A 24,488-nucleotide genomic window follows, 5' to 3' on the forward strand; every position below is an offset into this window, starting at 1 on the left:
ACACCCATCACACTTTGTGGGGGTGTTACTACTGTGATGGATTTTCGCCTTTGTTGGTGAACATGATTGATGATGTGGATCTCTGCATTCTCAATGATGGATCACCGACTCGTAGGGTTAATCCAAATCAGAACCCTAGGTCTGCTATTGATCTTTCCTTATCTTCTCCTTCTCTTGCTTCCCAACTATCATGGTCTGTACTTCCATCTACCCATGGTAGTGACCATTTCCCGATTTTGCTGTCCTTAAATAATAGACTTCCTTCCACTCCTAGTCCTTCCCTTCCCCATAGATTTAATTTAAAAAAGGCCAACTGGAACGAGTATGCCGACTCTGTGGATTGCATGTTGTGCAATCTTTCTGAGTCTGGTAATTATGAGAGTATCTTTGTTTACTATGAAGGGTTTGTCTCTGCTATTATGTCTGCTGCTGACCTACATATCCCCAAATACCGCTCCATTCAGAATTGGATGCATTTCAATCCCTGGTGGGATCAGGAATGCTCTGATTCTGTCCTTCGGCGAACATCTGCCGAGGAGTTATACGCAGCCTGTATGACTATGGAAAATTTTATCGACTACAGACGCAAGGATGCGAAGTTTAGAAATTGCATTTGGAAAAATAAAAAACGTGGTTGGATAAGTTTTTGTGAATCCCTTAGTCCTCGTTCCTCTTCTTCCCTTGTTTGGACAAATGTTAAGAGATTTCGCCGATCTCTTAACAATGTCAGCAGTCCCAATTCCAATAATCCTTCTGTTTGGCTCAACGATTTTGCAAACAAATTGGCTCCTCCTTTTGTCCCATCCCAAGATTTATCTATATCCACGCCGGTTGAATCTTCGGAGGAAATGGATCTTCCTTTTTCCTTTGAAGAACTTAAAAACGTCTTAACGGATTTAAAGGATACCAGTCCAGGTGAGGATGGTATTCCTTACTCCTTTATTACAAGATTAAATGATAAATCTAAACACCATTTTCTAAACATGATAAATGAAATATTTCAATCAGGCAATATACCCAACTCATGGAAGTCCCAAATTGTTATACCTATCCTCAAACCTGGAAAATGTCCTTCAGATTTTAATTCCTATAGACCCATTGCCCTGGCATCTACTATATCTAAGATTGTTGAACGGCTTTTGAAAAATCGATTGGAATGGATAGTGGAAAGTAGGAATATCTTAGCGCCCTCTCAGTTTGGCTTTAGAAAGGGGCTAAGTACTATTGATAGTCTCAGCATTCTTACTATGTATATTCGACGAGCTTTTGCCAAAGGAGAGTATTTGGTTGGTGTCTTTTTAGATGTCGCATCTGCATATGATAATGTTCTTCTTCCGGTGCTCAGGCAGAAATTGCGTCAGCTGAGTATTCCGCCGAGGATGTCCCATTACATATGTAATCTGCTGACCGGGAGATCGGTATCTGTAAGACATCCGCTTCTTACTATACCTTCCAGACTTGTCTGGAAAGGTCTTCCTCAAGGTTCAGCTCTCAGTCCGCTGTTGTATAACATATACACACATGACCTTGAATTATCTGTTAATAATTTCTGTAACATCCTTCAGTATGCTGATGACATCGTCCTCTATTACAGCTCAAATTCTGTGGAGGACATAACTTTTCGTTTAAATACTGCCTTGCACTATCTTAACCAGTGGCTCTCTGAGCATGGCCTGGCATTGTCGGTAGCTAAATGTCAAGCGGTCGTGTTTACAAAAAAGAGAGTAATTCCAAATTTTAAATTTGAGTGTGATAATATTCCCATTTATCTAACAGAAAACGTCAAATTTTTGGGCATAATACTTGATAAACGATTGAACGGAGTTGCTCATGCTGAATATCTCAGCAGGAAATGTGAAAAAGGCATTAATGCTTTGAGAGCTGTGTCTGGTGTGTGGTGGGGCGCACACCCTTATACTCAAAAGCTGCTGTACAATGCTATAATTCGCAGTCATATTGACTATGGATTATTTGTGTTAGACCCCTTTAATAAATTACCTACTGAAAAATTAAACCGAATACAATATAAATGTCTCCGGATTATCCTAGGTGCGATGAAGTCTACTCCTACCAATGCATTGCAGGTGGAGTGTGTAGATCCTCCACTTCATATCCGCCGACAATTCCTTTCTGACCGATTTGTGAGTAAAATGTTGCAGCTGTCTTCCCATCCTTTACGGTCTAAGCTATCTAAGCTAGCTGATCTCATCCCTCAAGGCAAACCTTTACCATTCCTGCTTGATAGCTTCCTTAGACTTACCTCTCTCCCTAATCCCTTGACTTGTTTTCCTTCTAATCCACTATTCCTTACACCGTATAACGCCCTAGTTCATTCTCCTTGTATTGTCACAAATCTTGGCCTAACCAAGGGAGATCCTGGCACCAACACAAAATTTAAAGAAATAGTTCAATTCAATTGCTCGAATCACCTCCTCATCTTCACTGATGCATCGAAGCTCTCGAAGGAGAACTGTGTTGGTGCAGCCTGCTGGATACCAAAATTCAAAATTCTTCTACAATTTAAATGCCCTCCCGAATCATCTGTGTTCACAGGCGAGGCTGTTGCTTTGTTAGAAGCAGTCCTGTTTACACATTCCCACAATTTTAAACAGACGGTTATTTTTACTGACTCACTAAGCTGCTTAATGGCCTTAAAGGGAAGCCCATTTTATAGTAGATTGAGATCTTCAATTGTTTTAAGGATCCGTAAAGAATTGTACTCTTGTCATCTAAAGGGTTTGGATGTTACTTTGGTGTGGATTCCAGGACATTCTGGAATCAGTGGGAATGAATCTGCAGACTCCTGCGCTAAATCAGCTATTCAGTGTGGCACATTAGACCAGTTCACCAATTCCGCCCAAGATTTGATGTCCCTTGCGGATATTCATCTGCATAAGTCCTGGAATAATTTCTGGAGTGAATCAAAATCTCATAAAGGTAAGTATTACGCCTTTATCCAACCTGATATTCCTAGGCGACCTTGGTTTTATTCTCAAAGGTTTATCGAACGGAGGATTATTACAACAATCTGTCGCTTACGTCTTGGGCATGCTTCTACTCCTGTACATCTAGCTAAGATCAGGGTCAGGGACCACTCTCTGTGTGAATGTGGCCTGGACGACGGCTCCCCTTCCCACATCCTTTTCTCTTGTCCTAAGTTAACTCGTCCTTTATATGATATCCTTTCTCATAAAGTCCCTCGTCCTTTAAATGTTCAGTGTTTGTTAATGTTTGTGTTTAGTCCTTTATGTAAATTTTTATGTAAATATATTAAACTTAACAAAATAAAACTTTAATTAACTCCCATGTAAAATATTATTTATTACTAATCTAATGTGTTTTGTGTATATTGTAAATTTGTGTTTGTTTTGTTTTAGGTGAAGGCTGTACTTACACAGGATCTCTTTTTTTTACATGTATTCTATAATTGTGTATATTTATCTTTTTTATTACCGGTCAATTTCCTTCGTGTGTTTTCCATACAACGTGACATTGGCGAAATGAATTGTGCTCAACCGGCACGCTCGAAACGCCATATACCGAGAAATCAATCAATCAAGACAGCTTATATTTTAAAATTTTAAAGGCAGCTAAAAATAAATGTAACTGCTAAAACTCTAAATTTTTATACTTTAACCCTATGCCTGATAATGTGTATTTAAATAGCAATTAGCCTTTTTTTTTAAAAAAAATCAATGCTTACAGTATTTCAATGAAAAACACGTATAAAGAATGTCTAAGTTATATTTATAATATTTAATACAATTTAATAAAATCACACAATAAAATATGTATATAAAGCATTTTAATTATCTGTCGAAGCCAATAAATTCTGTGCAGTTCTTAGTAATCATGTTTGATGTAAATATGTGCTAGTTCAAAATTTATATTGTTAAAAGAAATATTTATATTTTCTTATAATTCAGTTATCAGCTAAGGTACGGAGCATTATAAAGTATGACAGTGAAGTTTTTATGATCTGTAAAAAAAAACAATTATTTAAATTAAATTATTACTTATTTAAAAAAATATTTGCCGGTTTTCCTGCATAGCGGGATAGACAAGGGCAAGTGTTAAAACACTCATTTTGCTATTTTCCGTCCATTTTCAATACGCAGCGGGTATGGAGGTACTCAAGCTGAACGCTGCTTGTCTATCACAGCGGGAAATGCAGAGTGAGCACTCTGGGAAATGAATATATTTAAAATTATAAACGAACCCAAAACTATTAGGTTTATAGTCACTTAACTAGGCTTACATTATTATATGATAAAAACATTAAGAATAGTGTTTTCTATTCAGTTATTAAAAACTTTTAATACTTACAGCCGCAGCAGTCTGTACTCCGACGGCTATTAAGCCCATAGCATTAAGTCTTATAGGTGCTTGAACATTGTACAGAAAAAATAAGACGATTCTTTTATTTTTAACATCCATGCATTCCCATGGTAACCCATAAACTGCATCTTTTATAATTTCGCTCTAAAATCCGAAATTGTCAAATATATTATTTAAGTTTTATTAATGTGTATAATTTTTAGTTACCCCTACTTCCTCTACTTCCTTCGACTATTTAAACAATACAAGACACAAGACAAGCTTTTATGATCATATAAATTGTGTACAATGAGGTTATGAGTTGATAGTTAAAATTTAAAAGACAAATTTTATTTTCTTCTTTTTAGAGCATTTAAATAAAAGCTTTTTCCAAAAATGATTTTTTGCTTATAATTTATTTTTTACTTTTTAGTTACCACTGGCTAGGTTTCTCACACTAGAGACATGTACCACGATTCCGCTTCTATGGTTAGGAATGCTGTTGGCGACACTAGACCCTTCCCGATTACAGTGGGGGTTCACCAGGGCTCGACTCCTAGTCCGTTCTTATTCAATGTAGTGCAGCCTCCATGGCTGATGATGTATGCCGACGACATAGCACTCATTGACGAGAACCGACTGACGCTGGAGCGTAAAGTGAACCTCTGGAACGGGTACGCTTGAGAACAGCGGTCTTAAACTAAATGTGTCGAAGACCGAGTACATGGCCTGCAGGAGCCCGGACTCGAGCACGATCCTTATAGGTCCTGAGCCAGCAGTTAAGTCAGAAAAGTTTAGGTACCTTGGATCCGTTATGCACGAGTCTGGAGGCATCAATCACGATGTCCATGGCCGGATAAGTGCTGCCTGGGCCAAATGGCGGGAGGTGACTGGTGTGGTCTGTGACCGAAGAAAACCGCCAAGCTCAAGGGACTGATATACAAAAGCATCATACGACCGGTTCTTTTATACGGCAGCGAATGTTGGCCAGCACTATCTCGGCACACTCAGGAGCTTCACGTCACGGAAATGAAGATGCTGAGGTGGATGTGCGGCGTAACGCGGTCTGACTGCGTACACAACACATTCGTTCGAGGTAGTCTTGGGGTCCGTGAGTAGCGGATAAGCTCCAAGAGCGCCGCCTGAGATGGTTTGGCCATGTTACGCGCCGGTTTAAGAACTATGTCGGATGCAAGTGCCTTGCTATATCAGTTCCTGGAGTGAGACCTCCTGGACGCCCAAGGAAGCGCTGGTTGGATGTCGTGATGCCGGATATGAGAGCCAATGGTCTAACCACCGAGGACGCAAAAGACCGCGCAAAGTAGAGTAGGTTGAGTAGGAAGGCAGACCCTGGCAATAGCCGGGATTAATACCAGGAGGAAGAAGGTTTCTCACACTAGATGTCATATTATTTTTCTAATTATTCTCGGCAAACCCTTTCATTTGATACCCGTATTGTAGATGTGCATAAATAATGCCATATTGGATTTAGAAAAACGTCACATTTTTCGAGTTACTCTCAACGAGCCCTTTCAATAGATATCCATATCGTACAAGTAGACTAAAATTAACTATTCAGCTATCTTGGATGGTCCGCCATATTGGATTTAGAATGACGTTAGATTATTTTTCAAGTTGCTTTCAATGAGCCCTTTCATTTGATATCCATATTGTAGAAGTAGACTAAAATTAACTATTCGGCTATCTTGGATGGTCCGCCATATTGGATTTAGAATGACGTTAGATTATTTTTCGAGTTGCTTTCAATGAGCCCTTTCATTTGATATCCATATTGCAGAATTGCAAAAATAATAACTATTCGTTCATCTTGGATGGTCCCCCATATTGGATTTAGAATGACGTTACATTATTTCCCAAGTTGCTCATAAGAAGCCCTTTCATTTGATACCCATATTATAGAAGTGCATTAAATATAACTATTCCGCCATCTTGGATGGTCCGCCTTATTAGATTTAGAATGACGTCACATCATTTTTCAAGTTGCTCTTAAGAAGCTCTTTCATTTGATACCCGTAATGTACAAGTGCATCAAAAATAACTATTCTGTTACTTTGGATGGTTCGCCATATTGGATTTAGAATGACGTTACACTATTTTTCCAGTTACTCTTAATAAGCCCTTTCATTTGATACCCATATTATAGAAGTTCATGAAATATAACTATTCCGCCATCCTGGATGGTCCGCCATATTGTATTTAGAATGAAGTCACAAACCTTATCGTGCATTGTCATCCAAACCAAACGTGTATACAAAATTTCAGCTCAATCGTACGAACATACCTTTCATTATATGAAAGCACAAAAAACTTGAATCGTGTCAATTCTATTGGATTTCAAGTGATGTCACATTATTTTTCTAATTGTTCTCGGCAAGATCTTTCATTTGATACCCATATTGAAGAAGTGCATAAATAATAACTATTCCGCCATCTTAGATGTTCCGCCATATTGGATTTAGTATAACGTCACATTATTTTTAGAGTTACGGTCAACGACCCATTTCATTTAATATATATATTGTAGAAGTAGACCAAATAGATACTCGGCTATCTTCGATTTCCTCCTTATGGGATTTAGAGTGACATCACATTATTTTTCGAGTTGCTCTCAACGAGTCCTTTCATTTGATACCCATATTGTAGAAGTACATTAAAAACATCTATTCCGCCATCTTGCATGGTCCGCCATATTACATTTAGAATGACGTCACATATTTTATCGTGCATTGTCATCCAAAGTAAACGTGTATACAAAATTTCAGCTCAATCGGTTGAGGATATCTACTTCAAAATTGAGCTCTGAGATTTCACCCGAACCCACATACATACATTGCAAGTTAAATAAAAGCTTTTAAAAAAGACAAACAACGTATCTCTCCGTGTTTCTCATCTTATATATTTAGTATTCTTTACTATTAATACTTAATGTTATAACATTTAAATTACTCCGAAAAGGAAAAAATCACTTATGTCTATCAGAATTTTCTTACCTTAGATCCAATAAGTTCAAAAATGAAAGATGTCTGTATTAACTGTTGATACATGAAGGCAGTAAGGAGACCATAAGTGACAAAAGCCTCCGCATTCTGTTCAAATCGAAAAGAAAAATATTGCAATCTTATTTTATACACTAGTAGAAAAATTATTTTATTTAATAAAAATATTAAACAGAATCTACACGTTTATTTTATTATTTAGCTTACCAAAGCCGATATTTCTAAAAGTAAAATACATCCTGTTATTTGATGAAAGATATAGTATACGAACATCATAACTCTAAATGCATTTGAAACGGAATTCATGAACCTAAACAACAAAAAGAAATAGATTAAGAAAAAATATATATATTAATATATCTCGAACACAGCAGGGTAGGCAGAGGGAACCTAGTGTTAAGACACTCCGTTCCCCACTTCCTACCGAGTTCTGGAGGCATTGCGTGTTAAGTGGCAGAACTCAACGCCGCGCTTTGCCTCGACACCAGAGCGAAGAAATGGAAATATAAACGTAAATAAATATTTCACTTCCTCGAGTGGGGATCGAACCCACAACCGTCGCGTTACAGTCACACCCTTGTGCCACTGCGCCACGACAGCCTCATATATTAAGGCTATAAGTATAATAGATACTATTATACTTATAGCAATTGGATATTATATATCTTACCCCATAATCAGCTTATGATGTTCAATATTTTCTTTTAACATATCAAATATCACTCGAGATTCCTTTTTACTATACCTAAAGTCATTTTCTTTGTTTCCATATTTATCCGCTTCCGGTCTTGGAAAATTTTCCAGGTGATGTATTAAAATTTTCAAATGACCCCACACGTGGATTATTATTGTCGACATCAAGAGGTCATAAGTGCAGAAGGCAGATCCAATATCAAATATTAAAATTAAAGAAATTATGAAAATAAAAATAAATATAATATTGTTTTGTTCAAATGGAATGTAAAAGTACATAGCGTATTCGTAAAGTGTGCCATTTTTTACACTATGGTCATTTCCAGTGAAGACTCCAGACCTAATGTTATTGTATAACGGTATCAGATGAAACGATGAAGTACCAACGTATAATTCAATTAAAATCCATGTTGTTAAGTATTCTAATATCTTATGGACTTCCTTGTGTACCTGTGAATTCAAAATAGTAATAAAGACTAGTAATAAAGACTGGAACATAGGACAGCAGGCCGTCGCCAAAGTTTCTCATGATGGCTATCAAACCCCACACTCTTTTTGGCTGCTGGCCTGTGCCAATCTTATTTAGCTTTAATATATCTTATTTAGATTTTATCTAAAGAAAATGCTATATCTTAAGAAAAGTAAAAAAAAATGTATTGTCTTACTTTCATAGCATAATTTGATCTTTGCTTATGATGAAATAGATGTATTTTTAACACAAAATCGGCAACTGTCTTTCTATATGATTCCATAAAGGGCATTGAAACTCTTTGCTATAACAAAATTAGGGTTAGTTTTCTAGGTTCATATGTATATCTACAAAAAATCGCTTCATTTTTCCTCTAGAAGAAGGTTTGTATATCATTATTCTTCATGTTATATATTCTTCATAAATTTATAACTAAATAAAATAAAATTAAAAAATTATAAATTTACAATTATTATCTTTGCTTGTATTAACTTTGTTGGTTAAGGAGTTTTTTAATGTTTTGTTTACACTATTTTATGATTTTTGTATGGTAAAGTACATGGTAGAGGCCAGTTGTGGCGCAGGGGCACATAGTATGACTGTAAAACCGACTGGTTGTGGGTTCGATCCACACTCGAGGAGATGAAATATTTATTTTAATTTATATTTCGATTTCTTCGCTCTGGTGTCGAGGAAAAGTGCGAAAAAAATTCCATAATTATATGTTAAATTGTTTCCAACTTTTGATCAGAAAAAGAAACTCACCAATGCTACAGCAGTCATAAAAATAACAATATAGACTTGTCCAAGTTTGAAAAAGTCAAGTCTATTTAAATTAAATTTTAAATAAAATAAAGAATTTATAAAAATTGTAGACCAAAATACTAGCAGAAATTTATAATGTCTTAGAGGAATATATTTAGTCTTTTCTCTATATGCTTCATACAGTTCGTTCAACGGCCATCCTCCCATGAAATGTAAGTGGAATTTAATCCTCTTCATATATCTTAGGTCCATTGGTGAAGATATTTCTTTGTAGCTAATTAAAATAGAATAATAGAAAAAGTACTAAGTATAAGTTTTGGTAGCATTTAAAAAAAAAGTAATAATAAATGAGAAAAACAGCACTGTTCTGAATCATTATTAGGTATATAGAATTCCAGAAAGGAATATCACTAGACCCCGACTAGACTCTAGAACAAAACAATTATAATTTGGCCAATTATCTATTTTAAGTCTAACCAGTCAATCTCTCTTTAGTAATATAATTAGCCTAAATTTCATCTTTATAATTGGGATTGACAAAAATATTTTTAAAAGAAGACGTTTTATTTTTTTAAATAAAAAAAATAATTATAAAGAAATTGAAAATTAAATAATATCAGCATTTACTTTTTTACATTTACTTTCTACAATTACCTACTTTTGTTTATAATTGAAGTTTATAATTGATTGAAACATTTTATACGTTTTACTGTAACAATGTCCATCCACAGAGTTAGTATTTCACAAAAATTCAAGAAGGTATAATATTTTATTCATAATTATACAGAAGTCTTTGTGAAAGGTTAACTTGAAATACGACGCAATATTTAAATTTTCTATATATTTAAAAAATCTAATGTATATCTGCTTATCATTCTATGTATATATATCATTATGATACTTTAAATCATCGCTAAACTTAGCGAATGGTTCTGAAATTATACTTTTGTATAAAAAACACTCGCTTGAAAATAATTCAGCTTGAAATATCTTCCTACTAAGCAAAATCGGCAAAGACAATAATTTTTATTAGGATATTTTGTTTTCCGTACTCATTTTTAGACATATTTTGGGGGAACGGGGGGGGGGGGGATTTGGGGGGAACGAACGCTTGCTTTGTTTTACTTTGTTGTAACCCCAATATTTTAACTGAAAAATCAATGATTTTTATAATATAAACGAACTGTAAATGAAAATGTACTTAATATTTACAAATAATAATTATAATTAGAGCTAATTTTTAAATGTAACGGATCCGGACGAACCTTGCGTGAAGCGCTGTATATTTTATAATTGTCGGTTTTCATTTTTCAATTCATATAAAAAATGTAAAATACATACCTAAGGCATTTTCCGTGGATTAATTTGGAATTTTTTATTTATAATTGTTACCTAAAGGCAAACGATGAACTAATAATTTACCCGTTGCATGTGCTTGTGAGTGCCACATATGTATATTATTTTTAAAGGCATATGCTGAATGTAAACGTGAGGGTTATGGGTTCTATTCCCTCTCTGCTCGCGTATTCACTTCCTGCTAGCTATACTATACATAAAGTTGCATTCAAATCCGTCTAGTAGTTAATAATATAATAATATGTATTTCAATAGATTAATATTCTATTAATATTTTTTAAATTACATATTTTTTCGTAAATACGAGTATACTCAATGTACAGACACAATTTTTTACTGTTTAATTATAGTATAGAAGATGGCGACCGCCAGTCGCGAGCTGCGATGCCGTTAACTAAGGTTTAACTTGGCACGGAATTAGTTGTGTTAGTTAGGCTAGACTTTAATTTCTAATATATAAAATAAAATGGCGTTCATTTTGATTTGTATTTACTTACTAAATAAACAAAAAAAAATAATTGTATTATAAAGACTACTTTATGTTTTTTATTAAATACTTTTATACGAAGATGACTTTACACAGCCCTGTAATTATTTAAGTAAATAAAAGGTAAAATAAAACCATTGAAATAATGTAAAATTTTAATAAAAACAAGTTCACTTTGTTTCTTAATGTTACACAATCAATAGTATTTTAATTATGTAATTAAAAATGGTTCCGCCACTTAACACGCAAAGCTTCCAGGTTTCCCTCTGCCTACCCTGCTGTGTACGGGATACAGCGTGAAGCTGATTTATTTATATTGTTACATGCAAAATGTCATGGTAATATGGTAGAAACTGTAAGAAATATAAAGATAAAATTAAATATTGCAATTAAGTTATAGACGTAACTAGCGGACCCGGACGCGGCTACGCCTGCTTGAAATATAAGAATATAATTTCGATAGAAATATAATTTCAATCTAGATGAAATGCTAAAAGTGACTATTATATTTATTTTCATAAGGGTGAATATCAAAATGACGCGGTAACGAACGCGGTCGCGTAGCGACGACGGTTGTTATTAACATGGCAGAATAAATTGCATGTCAAATTAGAAAGTATTTTAATTTATTAGTATATATGTGTAATGTAATGTCGTATAGCACTAGTAGTGTAGCCTATAGCACTTCTGAAGAATGCAGCTTTCATACAAAACAAAAACATAATAAATCGGACCAGTAGATCCAGAGATCTTAGCGTTCAAACAAACAAACAAACAAACAAACAAACTCTTCCACTTTATTATATTAGTACTAGTGGACCCGGACGCGGCTACGCCTGCTTCAACTATAAGAATATTTATTAAATATATTCATGAAATTATTTTCAATTTTCATTAGAATTAGTAAGGAAATATAGGCCTAAATAATTAAAAAGAATAATAAGTAGATACATATTATTAGAAAAAATTATCTGAGTTATTGAAATGAACCAACAAAAGGATTAAAAGTAACTAAAGGATAAGTATTTCTTAATATTAGGAAAAGTACCTAAAGTATTCCGTGCGTGCGTACATAGATATCGACTCTACGAAATAATTAAACATTTCTCTCTATTAAATAGGATAATTTTAGCGGGCTATATCAAATAAAATAAGAAGAGAACCAAAGTGTAGCTTAAATTAATTATAAACAGCAAATAATTACATAAAAATTAACAATAGTTCGAAAATGTATAAAAATTTTTAAAACTGTCAACGTCATCTGCCCGTTCGCGTCGGTCATACTATGCCGCCCGTAGGCTAGGTCATTTGGAATCAGTGACATCTCCTTAATTATTTATTAGAATGTTATACAGTAAACTATAATTTCAATCTAGATAAAATGCCAAAAGTGACTATTATATTTATTTTCATAAGGATCAATATCAAAATGTCGCGGTAACGGTTGCGTAGCGACGCGACGGTTGTTATTAACATGGCAGAATAAATTGCATGTCAAATTAGAAAGTACTTTAAAATATATTAGTTTATATGTATAATGTAATGTTATATAGCCTATAGCACTTCTGAAGAATGCAGCTTTCATACAAAACAAAAACAATGTAAATCGGACCAGTAGATCCAGAGATCTTAGCGTTCAAACAAACAAACAAACAAACAAACAAACAAACTCTTCCGCTTTATTATATAAGTATAGAAGTATAGATAGAAGTATAGATTTTAAAAGTAGTTACTTGAAAATATACTTTTATTAGTTGTTGGTTAAGGTTCGAAGCATCAAAAAATATGATAGCGAAGTTTTGATAATCTGAAACATACAAGTTATCTATTAAAATAACTATTTATTAAACGTACTCGTACATTAAAGATTACGAGTTTTTATTATTAAAAAACTTACTGTCGCAGCTGTCTGTACTCCAACGGTTACTAAACCCATAGCACGAAGGCTAATAGGGGTTTGGACATTGTATAGAAAAAATAAGACGATTTTTCTATTCTTTTCATCCATGCATTCCCATGGCACCCCATAAACAGCGTCTTTTAGGACTTCGCTCTAAAATGTAATAAAATAAAATATACTATAGTTAAGTAGGATTTGGACAAGTCAGATATAATGTGTTAATGAGAAAATTTGGTCGAATTAGATAAAGGAAGTTGTTGCTCTGAGTGCTTACAATATTTGTAGCTTAGCAATAAATTAAAAACAAAAAATGGTACTAAAACGATATAAATATAAAAATAATTTACAAAAAATTTAACTTGAGACTAGTCTGGTGCATGGGTAAAAAGTGTTATTGTAAAAGCGACTGTAGGTTAGATGGCCACTCAAGGAAATTAAATATTTATTTAATTGTATATTTCCGTTTCTTCTCTCTGGTTTCGGGGAACGGAACGGACGAATGGGACGGAGTGTCTTAACACTAGATTCCCTTGTAAACCCTTTCTGTGCAGTACAATGATTATAATGTCTCACCTTAGATCCAATGATTTCAAATACGACGGAGGTCTGTATTAATTGTTGAAACATTACGAGAGTCATGAGGGAGTAACTTACAAAAGCCTCAGTATTCTGTTAAATATTATTAATGTTATATTATTATTAATGATTTTTATTTATTTAACCTTCTTATATAATTATACTTATATATTTTTATAATGAAGTAAAAAATATAAGCAAAAAAGCGGTCTCTTTTATTTTCGATTTATGTTATAGTACCTAAGTTTATTCTAACAAGTTTATATTAATTAAGACAGACATTAACATACGGATCAGAGAGTTGGGTGCTGAGTAAGAAGTAAGTAAAATTAATGGTTATTTCTGCATTCAAGACCACCTAAGACGCGTTTTCAGTGGATTACTAACAATGAGCATTGGCCGGTATCATCAGGACCGCTATCACGTGAATGACGGACCGTATATAATTAAAACTATCAAATAGGCCTACGATAAGTGGCGCATGTGGAGAATATGAGAAAAACTAGAATATCCAAATCCTTGTTAAATGTTAAACCTGATGGTAGTTGAAACCGGGGGAAACCAAAACTCAGATGATGATGAGGATGGATGGAGTTAATGAGGATCTGAGAGCTCTGAGTGTAGTTAATTAGAAAGAGAAGGCTAAGAATAGGGCATTGTTGAGAAATATTCTGGACCAGGGCAAACCCCACCCACAGCTGTAGCATCTTCGATGATGATGATGATGAGAATGAAATATATTTATTTTAAATAATATAAAACAGGCAATACTAGATAATAACAAATAGAGGTTCATTTTACTATTAGCATATAAAAAGTAAATTGTGCTTACCAAAGCTGACATTTCTAATAGCAAGATACAGCCTGAGACTTGGTGGAATAAATAATATACGCACATCATAATTCCAAATGCACTCAAAACGGAATCCATAAACCTAATTAATGAAACAAATAAGTAAAAAAAAATGTTAAGTGCGAGTCGGCGTACACCGAGGTCTCTATATTATTTTCAGGAATATAGGCCTGTTTATTTTTCTATTTTTTTTATTGTATGTTCTCATTTTTTGCCAAATATCATAACTGCAGGTCCACGGGAAGTACCTTATAGATTTTGAACACGATGAATTTCAAAATGCACCAAATCGATACATGAATCCTTATATATTTTGATTACGTTCACTTTCAAGATCGATTTATTCTGTACTTCAAGAGACCTATCCTAAATGTTTGATATTAATTATAGCGTGATACTTCGGACGGACAGACGGACAACAAAGGGGTCCTATCCTATCCGTTTTTACCTTTTGAGATACGGAACCCTAAAAACATATTTAATATGCAAACATAATAAAAAATATATTTCTTACTCCATAATCAGTTTATGATGTTCAATATTTTCTTTTAACATGTTAAATATCTTTTGAGATTCCTTTTTACTATACATAATGCCATTCGCTTTGCCTTCACTTCTCTCTGCTTTTGGCCTAGGAAAGTTTTCAAGATGATGTTTCAGAATTTTAAAATGACCCCACACGTGGATTAAAATTATGGACATCAGAAGGTCGTATATGCAGAAGGAAGAGGCACCATCAAATGTTAACATTACATTCAGTATGAAAATTATAGCGTATATAATATTATTTTCTTCAAATGGCATATAGTGGTAGATAGCGTGTTCATAGAGGGTGCCGTTTTCCAAACTGTGATCGCTTGCACTGAATAAACCCGATTGTATATTCTTGTACAACGGTATCACATGGAATGCAGCGGTGCCCGTAAATAATTCCATTAAAATCCAAATTGTGAAATATTTTAAAATTTTATTGACTTCATTGTTAATCTGTGAATATGAAAAAAGGGAATTAAATAAGAATTAATAGTGCCGATGAGTTCCATAATTATGCAAATAAAAAACTAATAATATATAGTAATTAAATAGTAGAAGCAACTACATTATGTCACTAGACGTGGTTCGTTTCCGCTACTAGACAACTATTTTGCATCAGTCTTCAATTCTTCAGTCCACCAGTAACCAAGGCGTATTATACATATATTTTTTGGTAATTTTTCATATAACGTAATATGATTACGGGAATACATAATATAACTTCTACCATTTTAGTCTCCCTTACTTTTTAAGGAAAAAAGGAACCCTTACAAGATCACTTTATTTTCCGTCTGTTCGTCCTGTCTGTTTGTCTGTAAAGAGCCTTATCTCAGGAACGCTTGGAGATCAATTTATCATCTCCGTTCTTCACTTTCCACTGAATTTTGCATATACAAAATTCGGTGGAAAGTGAAGAACGGAGTATCTTAGCACTAGGTTCAATCTGCCTATCCTGTTATATGAATGAATTAATTAAAAAAACTATAATGCAGTCGTATATATATGTATAATAAGTCAAATGTAAATATAAATATTGGCTTACTTTCATAGCATAGTTCGATCTGTGTGTATGGTGAAACAGGTGTATTTTTAACACGAAATCAGCAACAGTCGTCCGATAAGATTTCATAAACGGCATTGCAATTCTTTGCTAGTAAAAGAAAAAATCTTTATATAATCGATAAAGTAATTAAAATGTTTGAAAAGAAGACATTTTTTTTGGTAAAGTGTTTTTTTCTCTTTTTAATGTCACACTGTATCCCGTATGTAAGTAGTGTTAAGATACTCCGCCGATCCATCCTCTTCATTTTCCGCCGAATTCTGAAGGCTTTGCGTGTTGGGTGAACTCAAAGCCAGACAGACAGCCTCGACAACAGAGCGAGTAAATAAATGTAAATATTAAATATTTTTCATCGAGTGGGAATCGAACCCCATGCCCCATGCATGGCACAACTGGCCTCATAATGGGTACCAATTTAGCTAAAGTTATCATAATTTTTTATTTTTAAAAATATACCTACAAATAGAAAGAAACATAAAATTTTAAGTATTGTCTGAATGTATTTATATTAAGTACTGGAAGAATGAGATATATGTGATCATATGAGGTCATTATATATTTTTTTGTTTAAATTAAAATTATTTAAATAATATCTATTTCCACTAAAAAAAAACACTTACCAAACCTACAACATTCATGAAAAGAACTATGTATATTTGTCCAAGTTTGAAAAAATCAAGCCTCTTTATATGCAATTTTAAATAATATAAACAGTTTAGAAGTATCGCTGTAAAAAACACTACTAAGAACTTATAATTTCTCAGTGGAATATATTTGGGTTCTTCATATAATTCATTAAACGGCCATCCACCCATTAGGTGTAAGTGCCGTTTAATAATCTTCATATATTTAATATCCATTGGTGAGGAGATTTCCTCGTTTCTAAATAAAAAATGGATGATATTATTAGAATTAAACATGTACTTGAGGGCTCTCTCCCTTTTTTGTTCTACACTTCAACCCCGGTGACCCCCAAAGATCAAAATATAAAATTAAAATGTTTAGTTATTAATAGCAATTGCGTTGGATTAATTAATTCTGTAATATAAAAAAGTAATAGAGAGAGAGAGAGAGAGAGAGAGAGAGAGAGAGAGATAGAGATACTGATATATTTTTATAGTACTGCTTATATGAAACTGTAAATTTATTCATTAAATTGTAATTCTGCATTAAAGTTAGCGATATAATCTTCGTTTTTTTATACGTAGGAATTCAGGGGAATCGATTACGATGCCTCCAGACCAAATGATAGGGAGGTCCACTGGCATGGTCTGCGACCGTGTCGTCCAAGCTGAAGGCTCGGCTGATATACAAGCTCATGATATACATCAGTGAATGTTAGTCAGCACTTTCTCAGCATTCTCAGGAGCTTCACTTAACGGGGATGAAGATGCAGAGTTGGATGCTGGGCGTGCTGACCGCTTAGTAACTACGCATAAGAGCGCTCTTCGGGTTCAATACAATAAAACATTTAGAGTGCGTGAGTCACTCACAACCTTAGAATTTGAAGGACAGCTTATTTAATGGACCCAACTCCAGAACAACCACAACTATTAAAAAAAATACAAACGAAAATATAATAACTTAATGGTGTAATCGAATAATTTATGTGATATATTGCATAGTTACTTTAGATAAATAATTGGAAAAAATACTTTTAACATAAAAGAAATACAAGTACATACTTTTGTTTATTATTGAAGACCATTTCGTACGTTTGACTGTGACTCTAACTCGCAAAGCTTTTATACGCAAGAAATTGAAACTTCACAATATATATACAATACTAGTGGACCCGGACGCGGCTTCGCCTGCTTGAACTATAAGAATATTTATTAAATATTATATAATATATTTATTTTTATAAGGATGAATATCAAAATATAAGTTATTTTTGGGTGACGTTTTCTTAAAACGACAAAGAAACTTTGCAAACCGGTGCTTAGCAACGACGGTTGTTATTAACATGGCAGAATAAATTGCATGTCAAATTAGAAAGTATTTTAATTTATTAGTATATATGTGTAATGTAATATTATACAGCCTATAGCACTTCTGAAGAATGCAGCTTTCATACAAAACAAAAACATAGTAAATCGGACCAGTAGATCCAGAGATCTTAGCGTTCAAACAAACAAACAAACAAACTCTTCCGCTTTATTATATTAGTATAGATTTATAATAGCATACGGTAGCAGTTTAATAAAAATGTATTAGAAAAATAATAATATGACATTTTTAATTAAATAATTATAAAGTTTATAAACGACCTTTAAATTAAAAATGTATAATACAGTAGACATTTTCCATGGAATCATATGCGTAGTTCTTATGCATATAATATCATTGTTATTTTATTTATTTGCTATGAGTATATGCTAAGAGTCCGCCCGATTTTGCTTCTTGTTGAATGTTTTGTTATATAGTATTAAAGAACTCACATATATTGAGATCATAGTGGCGTAGTGAACACTCTCTGACTATAAACTCGATAGCTATGGGATCGATCTCCACTTGGGATAGGGGATAGTTATTTAGATTTTCATATATATAAATACAAAGTACAGCATTAGATTCCTCCACCCAACGTGCAATTATGAATATGACGAAAAACGAAGAACAGAGTGTCTGGACTCTACGAAAAATATAGAATATTTTTATTATTTGTGCACCTATATGCACATCGTTAATATAGAACTACTATATAGGTATGAATTTAAAAATATAAATTCAAAATATTCTTTATTCAAATAGACTTTTATAAGCACTTTTGAATCGAAAATTAATAAGTATAAAGAAAATTATTAATAAGTAAGTATATATAAACAGACATTCATTTCAATTCTACGGTCCAAATAAATGTTGAATCTATATAAATAAGAAAAGGACTACAGAATGAAACCAGGTGGATCGCTAATACAATTCTCGTAAGAATAATTAAGATTGACAGAGCTAATTGCCCCCAACTCGGTTAATATGCACAAGGCAGACGTGCCTTAAACAGAATTGTTTGTACCCACCTCAAATTAAATTGTAACGCGTGACCCAAAATAATATGTCATGTAAATTATAAGGCTTTTCTGGTGGCAGTGGCAGTGTCTGATGAACGTCATGGTACAGGGTTCGATCCCCACTCGGGGTTATCAATTATTTCCATTGAACTCGTGCGGCCGAAAGTGGACAAAGGAAGCATCTTGGATGTTAATATTTTAGAAATAAAAATGCATTACAATCGCATAGATATCTTTTTTTAGCTTTAACCTGTATCTCGCATGTAGCAGAGCAGGCAGAGGGAACCTAATATTAAGAGACTCCGTTCCCCACTTTTTGCGCAATTTTCGAGGCTTGTTAATTGTTTTGAGAGGCGCATTGATACCGGAGCGAAGAAACAGAAGATATTAGTAAATAATAATTCATTACCCCAAATAGGAATTGAACCCACAACCCTCGCGTTATGGTCACTCGCATGTGCCCTTCCGCAACGACTACAACGGTTGGCACTTGTTATACAAAATTATATAGGGGAGATCCGTGGACCTTGGCACACCTTGTACCGAGGAACAGGGATCGATTAACTTTAAACTTGGCGCTATAAGTGCTACAAGCCAAACTCGTGGTTTTTGGTGTCCAAGATCTCGATCATACTCGAAAAAGTTGGCTGTTTTGAATGTTCACGTCAATTTGTTGCGCATTAGAAAGATTTAGCTACTGTTTCTTTTCTCTATATATTTTCATTGGTGTTTTGAGAGAAGAGGTTTTTTATTTTACATACTTAGCTGTCAGCTAATGTGTATTTCTTTATTATGTTATTTTTGGTGGATTACTCTATCAGTTTACATAACTTCACGTCTTTAATAAAATAAAATAATTTCGTACTTTGGGACTGCCCCTATCTGAAATCTATCTGAACCTGAACTGATTTATTTGACCCAACTCATTATAATTGTCAGTCAACTCTGTTTAATAATTTATAATCATGTACTTCAAGCGGGCGAAGCCGCGGGCAGGCCGCGAATAAAAGAATAATAAAGTAATATTAATACGGTACTTTTGTATTGGTACGCTCTTATAAATTTAAATAAGTATAGTCAATAAATAATACTTAACGTAATTACAAACCATGAAGAACAAATTGATAAATAGGGTAACAGTCCCTGTCTTTATATGTAATTTACTGAATAAGTATGTATAAGCTTCGAATATTAGATTCATTTTGTAGTAAGCTCTTAATATCAAAAGTCGTGGACGACTTATAAAAAGAAAACATGCCTTTTATAAATAAGCACAAGTAATTATTACTAATCTAAATTTAATTTTATTAATTTATGATTTTTCACGCTGTAACCCGCACACAGCAGGATAGGCAGAGGGAACCTAGTGTTAAGACACTGCGTTCTCCACTTTCTGCTGAATTCAACGCCGCGCTTTTGCCTCGACACCAGAACGAAGAAATGGAAGTATAAACGTTAATAAATATTTCACTTCCTCGAGTGGGGATCGAACCCACAACTGTCGCGTTACAGTCACACCCTTGGGCCGCTGCGCCACGACGGGCATTTTAAATAAAATTAATTAAAACATTTCTTGTAGAAATCCAGATCCTAAAACTGTTATGGATTTACAATATATGAAGAGAATTAAGTTTTATTTAAATTGGTTGGGAAGTTGGCCATTTGAAGATCTGTACGAAGTGTACAAAGAGGAACCTAAACGTTTACCTTTACGAAATAGCAAAATTTTAATAATCTATTTCATCTGTATACTTCTAGGCGGCATTATGTATGTAAAAGTTCATAAAAATGAACTGAACTTCTTCGAACTTGGCCACAATTATATAACACTTTTAATGAATGTCGTTAGTCTTGTAAGTTCGTTGTTTATGCGCTCTCTTGTGAAAATAACTGGATATTTATTAATATGGCTATTTATTTATTTTATATATATATATATATATATATATATATATATATATATATATATATATATAGATAATTATTTACTGATTTAATCTATATAAAATTAATGATTAATATTATTAAAATTTTAGCAAAGAGTGACTATGGCTCTACTGAATTCATATCGCGTAATGATGGCACATTTCATATTAAACTTTCATTTGTTTCATCATAAACAGAGGTCGAAATATGCAATGAAAGTAAGTTGTAATCATTGTATTTATTGCTAGCGGCCCATTCAACGCTACGACAGCATGTACCAACATCTTCTTCTTCTTCTTTTTCTTCCTGGCATTAGTCCCGGCTATTACCAGGGTCTGCCTTCCTACTCAACCTACTCCACTTTGCACGATCTTTTGCGTCCTCGGTGGTAAGACCAATGGCTCTCATGTCCTGCATCACGACATCCAACCAGCGCTTCCTTGGGCGTCCGGCATGTAACAACATACATATATATATAAATCTCCATCTCATCTTTGATCCAATTAAGTAGAAAAATAAATTGTTTTTATTTCAATATAATATGTAATTGATAATAATTATTAATCAAAGATTTTTATTCTTATTCATTATTTCAAAACATGAAAACATTTAATTAATCTATTTTCAGATATATAAACAAATTGACATGTTATGTTCGTGGTATACAATTTACCTGTATTCCCAAATGTATGTTGGCTGTATCTTGTTCAATTTAGGTCCCCTAATCAATAACATAATGTCTGGTGCATTTGAAAGCCATGCATATTCTGCAGAAAACGTTACAGCTCCTGAATTCGAGTTCTCCGTGTACCTCTACCTTCCATTTACAGTCCAGACCAAAAAACAATATGGGCTTATTTCACTTCTAAATATATTACTTACAAGTGATGGAGCTTGCATATTCTGTACGTTTGACGTTTTAATGTCAATTATAATATTCCACGTTTGGGGTCACCTCAAAATTTTGAAGTATCACCTGGAAAGCTTTCCTAAACCTGCGTTGGCTGAATGTGAGCCAGGGTATAATTATACAAGTGTGGTCATGTATACAGAAGATGAATTGCCCATTATCTTCGAAAAATTAAAGGAAAATATAGAACATCACAAATTAATTATAGAGTAAGTATATTTATAATGTTTTTAAGGTTTCATACCTTTTAAGGAAAAAAGGAACCCTTACAAAATCACTCTGTTGTCCAACTGTCTGTCTGTCTGTTAAGAGCCTATCTCAGTAATGCTTAAAAATATCGAATGGAAATTCAAACCAAGTTCTCAGTTCTATGGCTCCATGATATCCTGAAAAAAAAATATTTCTATAATTACTTAAACATAAATATAATTTTACTATATTTGAAACATCATGCAATATAAGTTACTATAAAGTAAAGTAAATAGTACCTACAATAACATAAAGTGTTTTAAAATACCTCTGTATATTCTACTTATACGAGTACTTTTCTCTTTATTTATTACTAGATTCATGAATCTCGCCTCGAATGGGTTTGGGGTTATGATATGTGTGTACTTCATATTTCATCAAGTGATCGGATGTATTTTACTTTTGGAAATATCTGCTATGGTAACATTTTCATTACTCAATATATTTTTTACTAGGCCAGTCGTGGCGCAGGAGTTCAAGTGTGTGACTGTAAACACGACTGGTGGTGTGTTCGATCCCCACTCGAGGAAATTAAATTTATTTAAATTGAAATTTTCATTTCTTTGCTCTGGTGTCGAGGCAAAGTGCGGCGTTAGCTGTGTTTTCAGAATTTGGAGGAAAATGAGAATTAGAGTGTCTAAGCACTAGGTTCCCTCTGCCTACCCGGCTGTGTGCGGGATACAACGTAAAGCTATAAGAAATTCTATAATTATTATTATTATTATTTTTTTGATCTAAATAAATTACGTTTTCCTCGTGGGACACAATACATTTATAGCTAGAAAGTCTTAAATGTAGGATTATTAAATATTTTTTTAAATATGATACAAATTACTAAAGATTTAGTAAAAGACTATATTAAAACTCTCCAGGACATGGAATCATTTGCCAGTTACGGTGTTCTAACATTCGTCATGTTTCAACAATTGATACAAATATCTATAATATTTGAGTTAATTGGGTCTAAGGTAAGTTTAAAAATTCTCATTTCTTAACGTCATGGTAATTACCATATTACTTAGCAAGGTTTAAAATTACCAAGCTGGCTAAGCAATTCTAATATAATATGCTTAAAAAATCTTCTGTTCTTTTAAAATAATATTAAGTATAAAAAAATCTTTTTTATTTAAGAGTGAAACAATAAAACATGCGGTCTATGATATGCCATGGGAATGTATGGATATTAAGAACAAGAAAATATTTTTATTCTTCCTAAGCAACGTCCAGAAACCTATTGCTTTAAAAGCATTGGGTTTGGTATCAATTGGGGTGCAAACAATGGCTTCTGTAAGATCTGATATATTTTAAATTCTAATAGACGTTAATATAATTAATAAGATATATTTTTATTATTAAATATTCCTTTAGCAGAGAAAAGACCTTACTGATGGGACATACTCGTACCTCATAATGAAATCATGTTTTTGACTGCAAAACTTAATTGAACACAAATTGAAATTGTCGAATTGATAGTAAAACACTAGTATTTAAAATATATACGAAATTACGATTTAAATTCAAATATTTACAATATTTACAATATTTTTTAAATTATTTTCATTTTCCTGTTCTGATAGAGAAAGCGCAGTGTAGAGTTCCGCCAATTTATGTCAAAATGTCTAAAAGGATAGAAAGGGAAACATTTTTTATAGGATTGATATAAAGGTTTTTCGTTCGTTCTGTTTACGTGTATAATTTTTTCCAAATGCTTGATTGAATTTCAGATTCTATTTTATTTTTTTTACAGATTCTAAAAACTTCATTCTCATACTTCATAATGCTGCGTACATTGGCCGAAAATTAAAACAAAATATAGATATAAGTTATACTAATTAGTCTAAACGTAGCGGCGAACAAATATAGACGTAGTTTATTTACCACAAAAACATTTTCCTATTGTATTTAGTCTGTAATATTTATTAAAAAAAATGCTTAAATTAACACAATTTTTACAAGCAATTGCTTTAAAAAAACAAATAAGTATATATCTCATATCAAAATCAAATAATAATAATTACCTGACATTTAATAATGACGTTTCGAACGTGCCAGTTGAGCACAAAATCACTTTATCAAATAAATATTTCAGTGTAACAAAGCCACCAGCTTTATTATATTTCACTTATTTGAAATACACCTGTAAATTATAATTTTATTAAATCTAATATTGCGAATATATTAATTTTATTTAATTATCCTTTATATGATAGTGTAATATTATTTAAATCATCTTCACGCTGTATCCCGCACACAGCAGGGTAGGTAGAGGGAACATAGTGTTAAGACACTCCGTTCTCCACTTTACGCTGAATTCTAGAGGGATTGCGTGTTGAGTGGCGTAACTCAACGCCGCGCTTTTGCCTCG

The 24,488-nt window shown here is 33.2% G+C and overlaps 2 protein-coding genes and 1 pseudogene across 3 annotated transcripts; 1 reads left to right on the top strand and 2 right to left on the bottom strand.

Moving 5' to 3' along the window:
- Positions 1 to 3,732: 3,732 nt before the first annotated feature.
- LOC146539523 (uncharacterized) lies at positions 3,733 to 14,575 on the bottom strand (annotated as a pseudogene). Its single transcript, XR_014877977.1, has 10 exons — positions 14,413 to 14,575; positions 13,578 to 13,673; positions 13,002 to 13,157; positions 12,858 to 12,911; positions 8,693 to 8,800; positions 8,005 to 8,477; positions 7,542 to 7,644; positions 7,329 to 7,424; positions 4,327 to 4,482; positions 3,733 to 3,979 (listed from the first exon to the last, which is right to left on the bottom strand). The product of XR_014877977.1 is annotated as an uncharacterized LOC146539523 (transcript).
- Positions 14,576 to 14,921: 346 nt separating this feature from the next.
- On the bottom strand, positions 14,922 to 16,665 carry LOC146539524 (uncharacterized). Its single transcript, XM_085185188.1, has 3 exons — positions 16,648 to 16,665; positions 16,010 to 16,117; positions 14,922 to 15,420 (listed from the first exon to the last, which is right to left on the bottom strand). The coding sequence occupies exons 1-3, from the start codon at positions 16,663 to 16,665 to the stop codon at positions 14,944 to 14,946; spliced, it is 603 nt and encodes a 200-aa protein (XP_085041314.1). The 3' UTR covers positions 14,922 to 14,943.
- Positions 16,666 to 20,318: 3,653 nt separating this feature from the next.
- LOC146539525 (odorant receptor 22c-like) lies at positions 20,319 to 24,060 on the top strand. The gene is made up of 7 exons (XM_085208248.1): positions 20,319 to 20,891; positions 21,075 to 21,182; positions 21,593 to 22,083; positions 22,441 to 22,543; positions 22,996 to 23,091; positions 23,255 to 23,410; positions 23,871 to 24,060. Exons 1-7 carry the CDS (start codon positions 20,640 to 20,642, stop codon positions 23,925 to 23,927), a joined length of 1,263 nt encoding a protein of 420 aa, XP_085064374.1. The 5' UTR covers positions 20,319 to 20,639; the 3' UTR covers positions 23,928 to 24,060.
- The last annotated feature ends 428 nt before the right edge of the window (positions 24,061 to 24,488 follow it).

This window comes from Heliconius melpomene, chromosome 4 (genome assembly GCF_056956725.1).
Source record: "Heliconius melpomene rosina isolate 202511_hmr_F chromosome 4, ASM5695672v1, whole genome shotgun sequence".
Taxonomy (NCBI): domain Eukaryota; kingdom Metazoa; phylum Arthropoda; class Insecta; order Lepidoptera; family Nymphalidae; genus Heliconius; species Heliconius melpomene.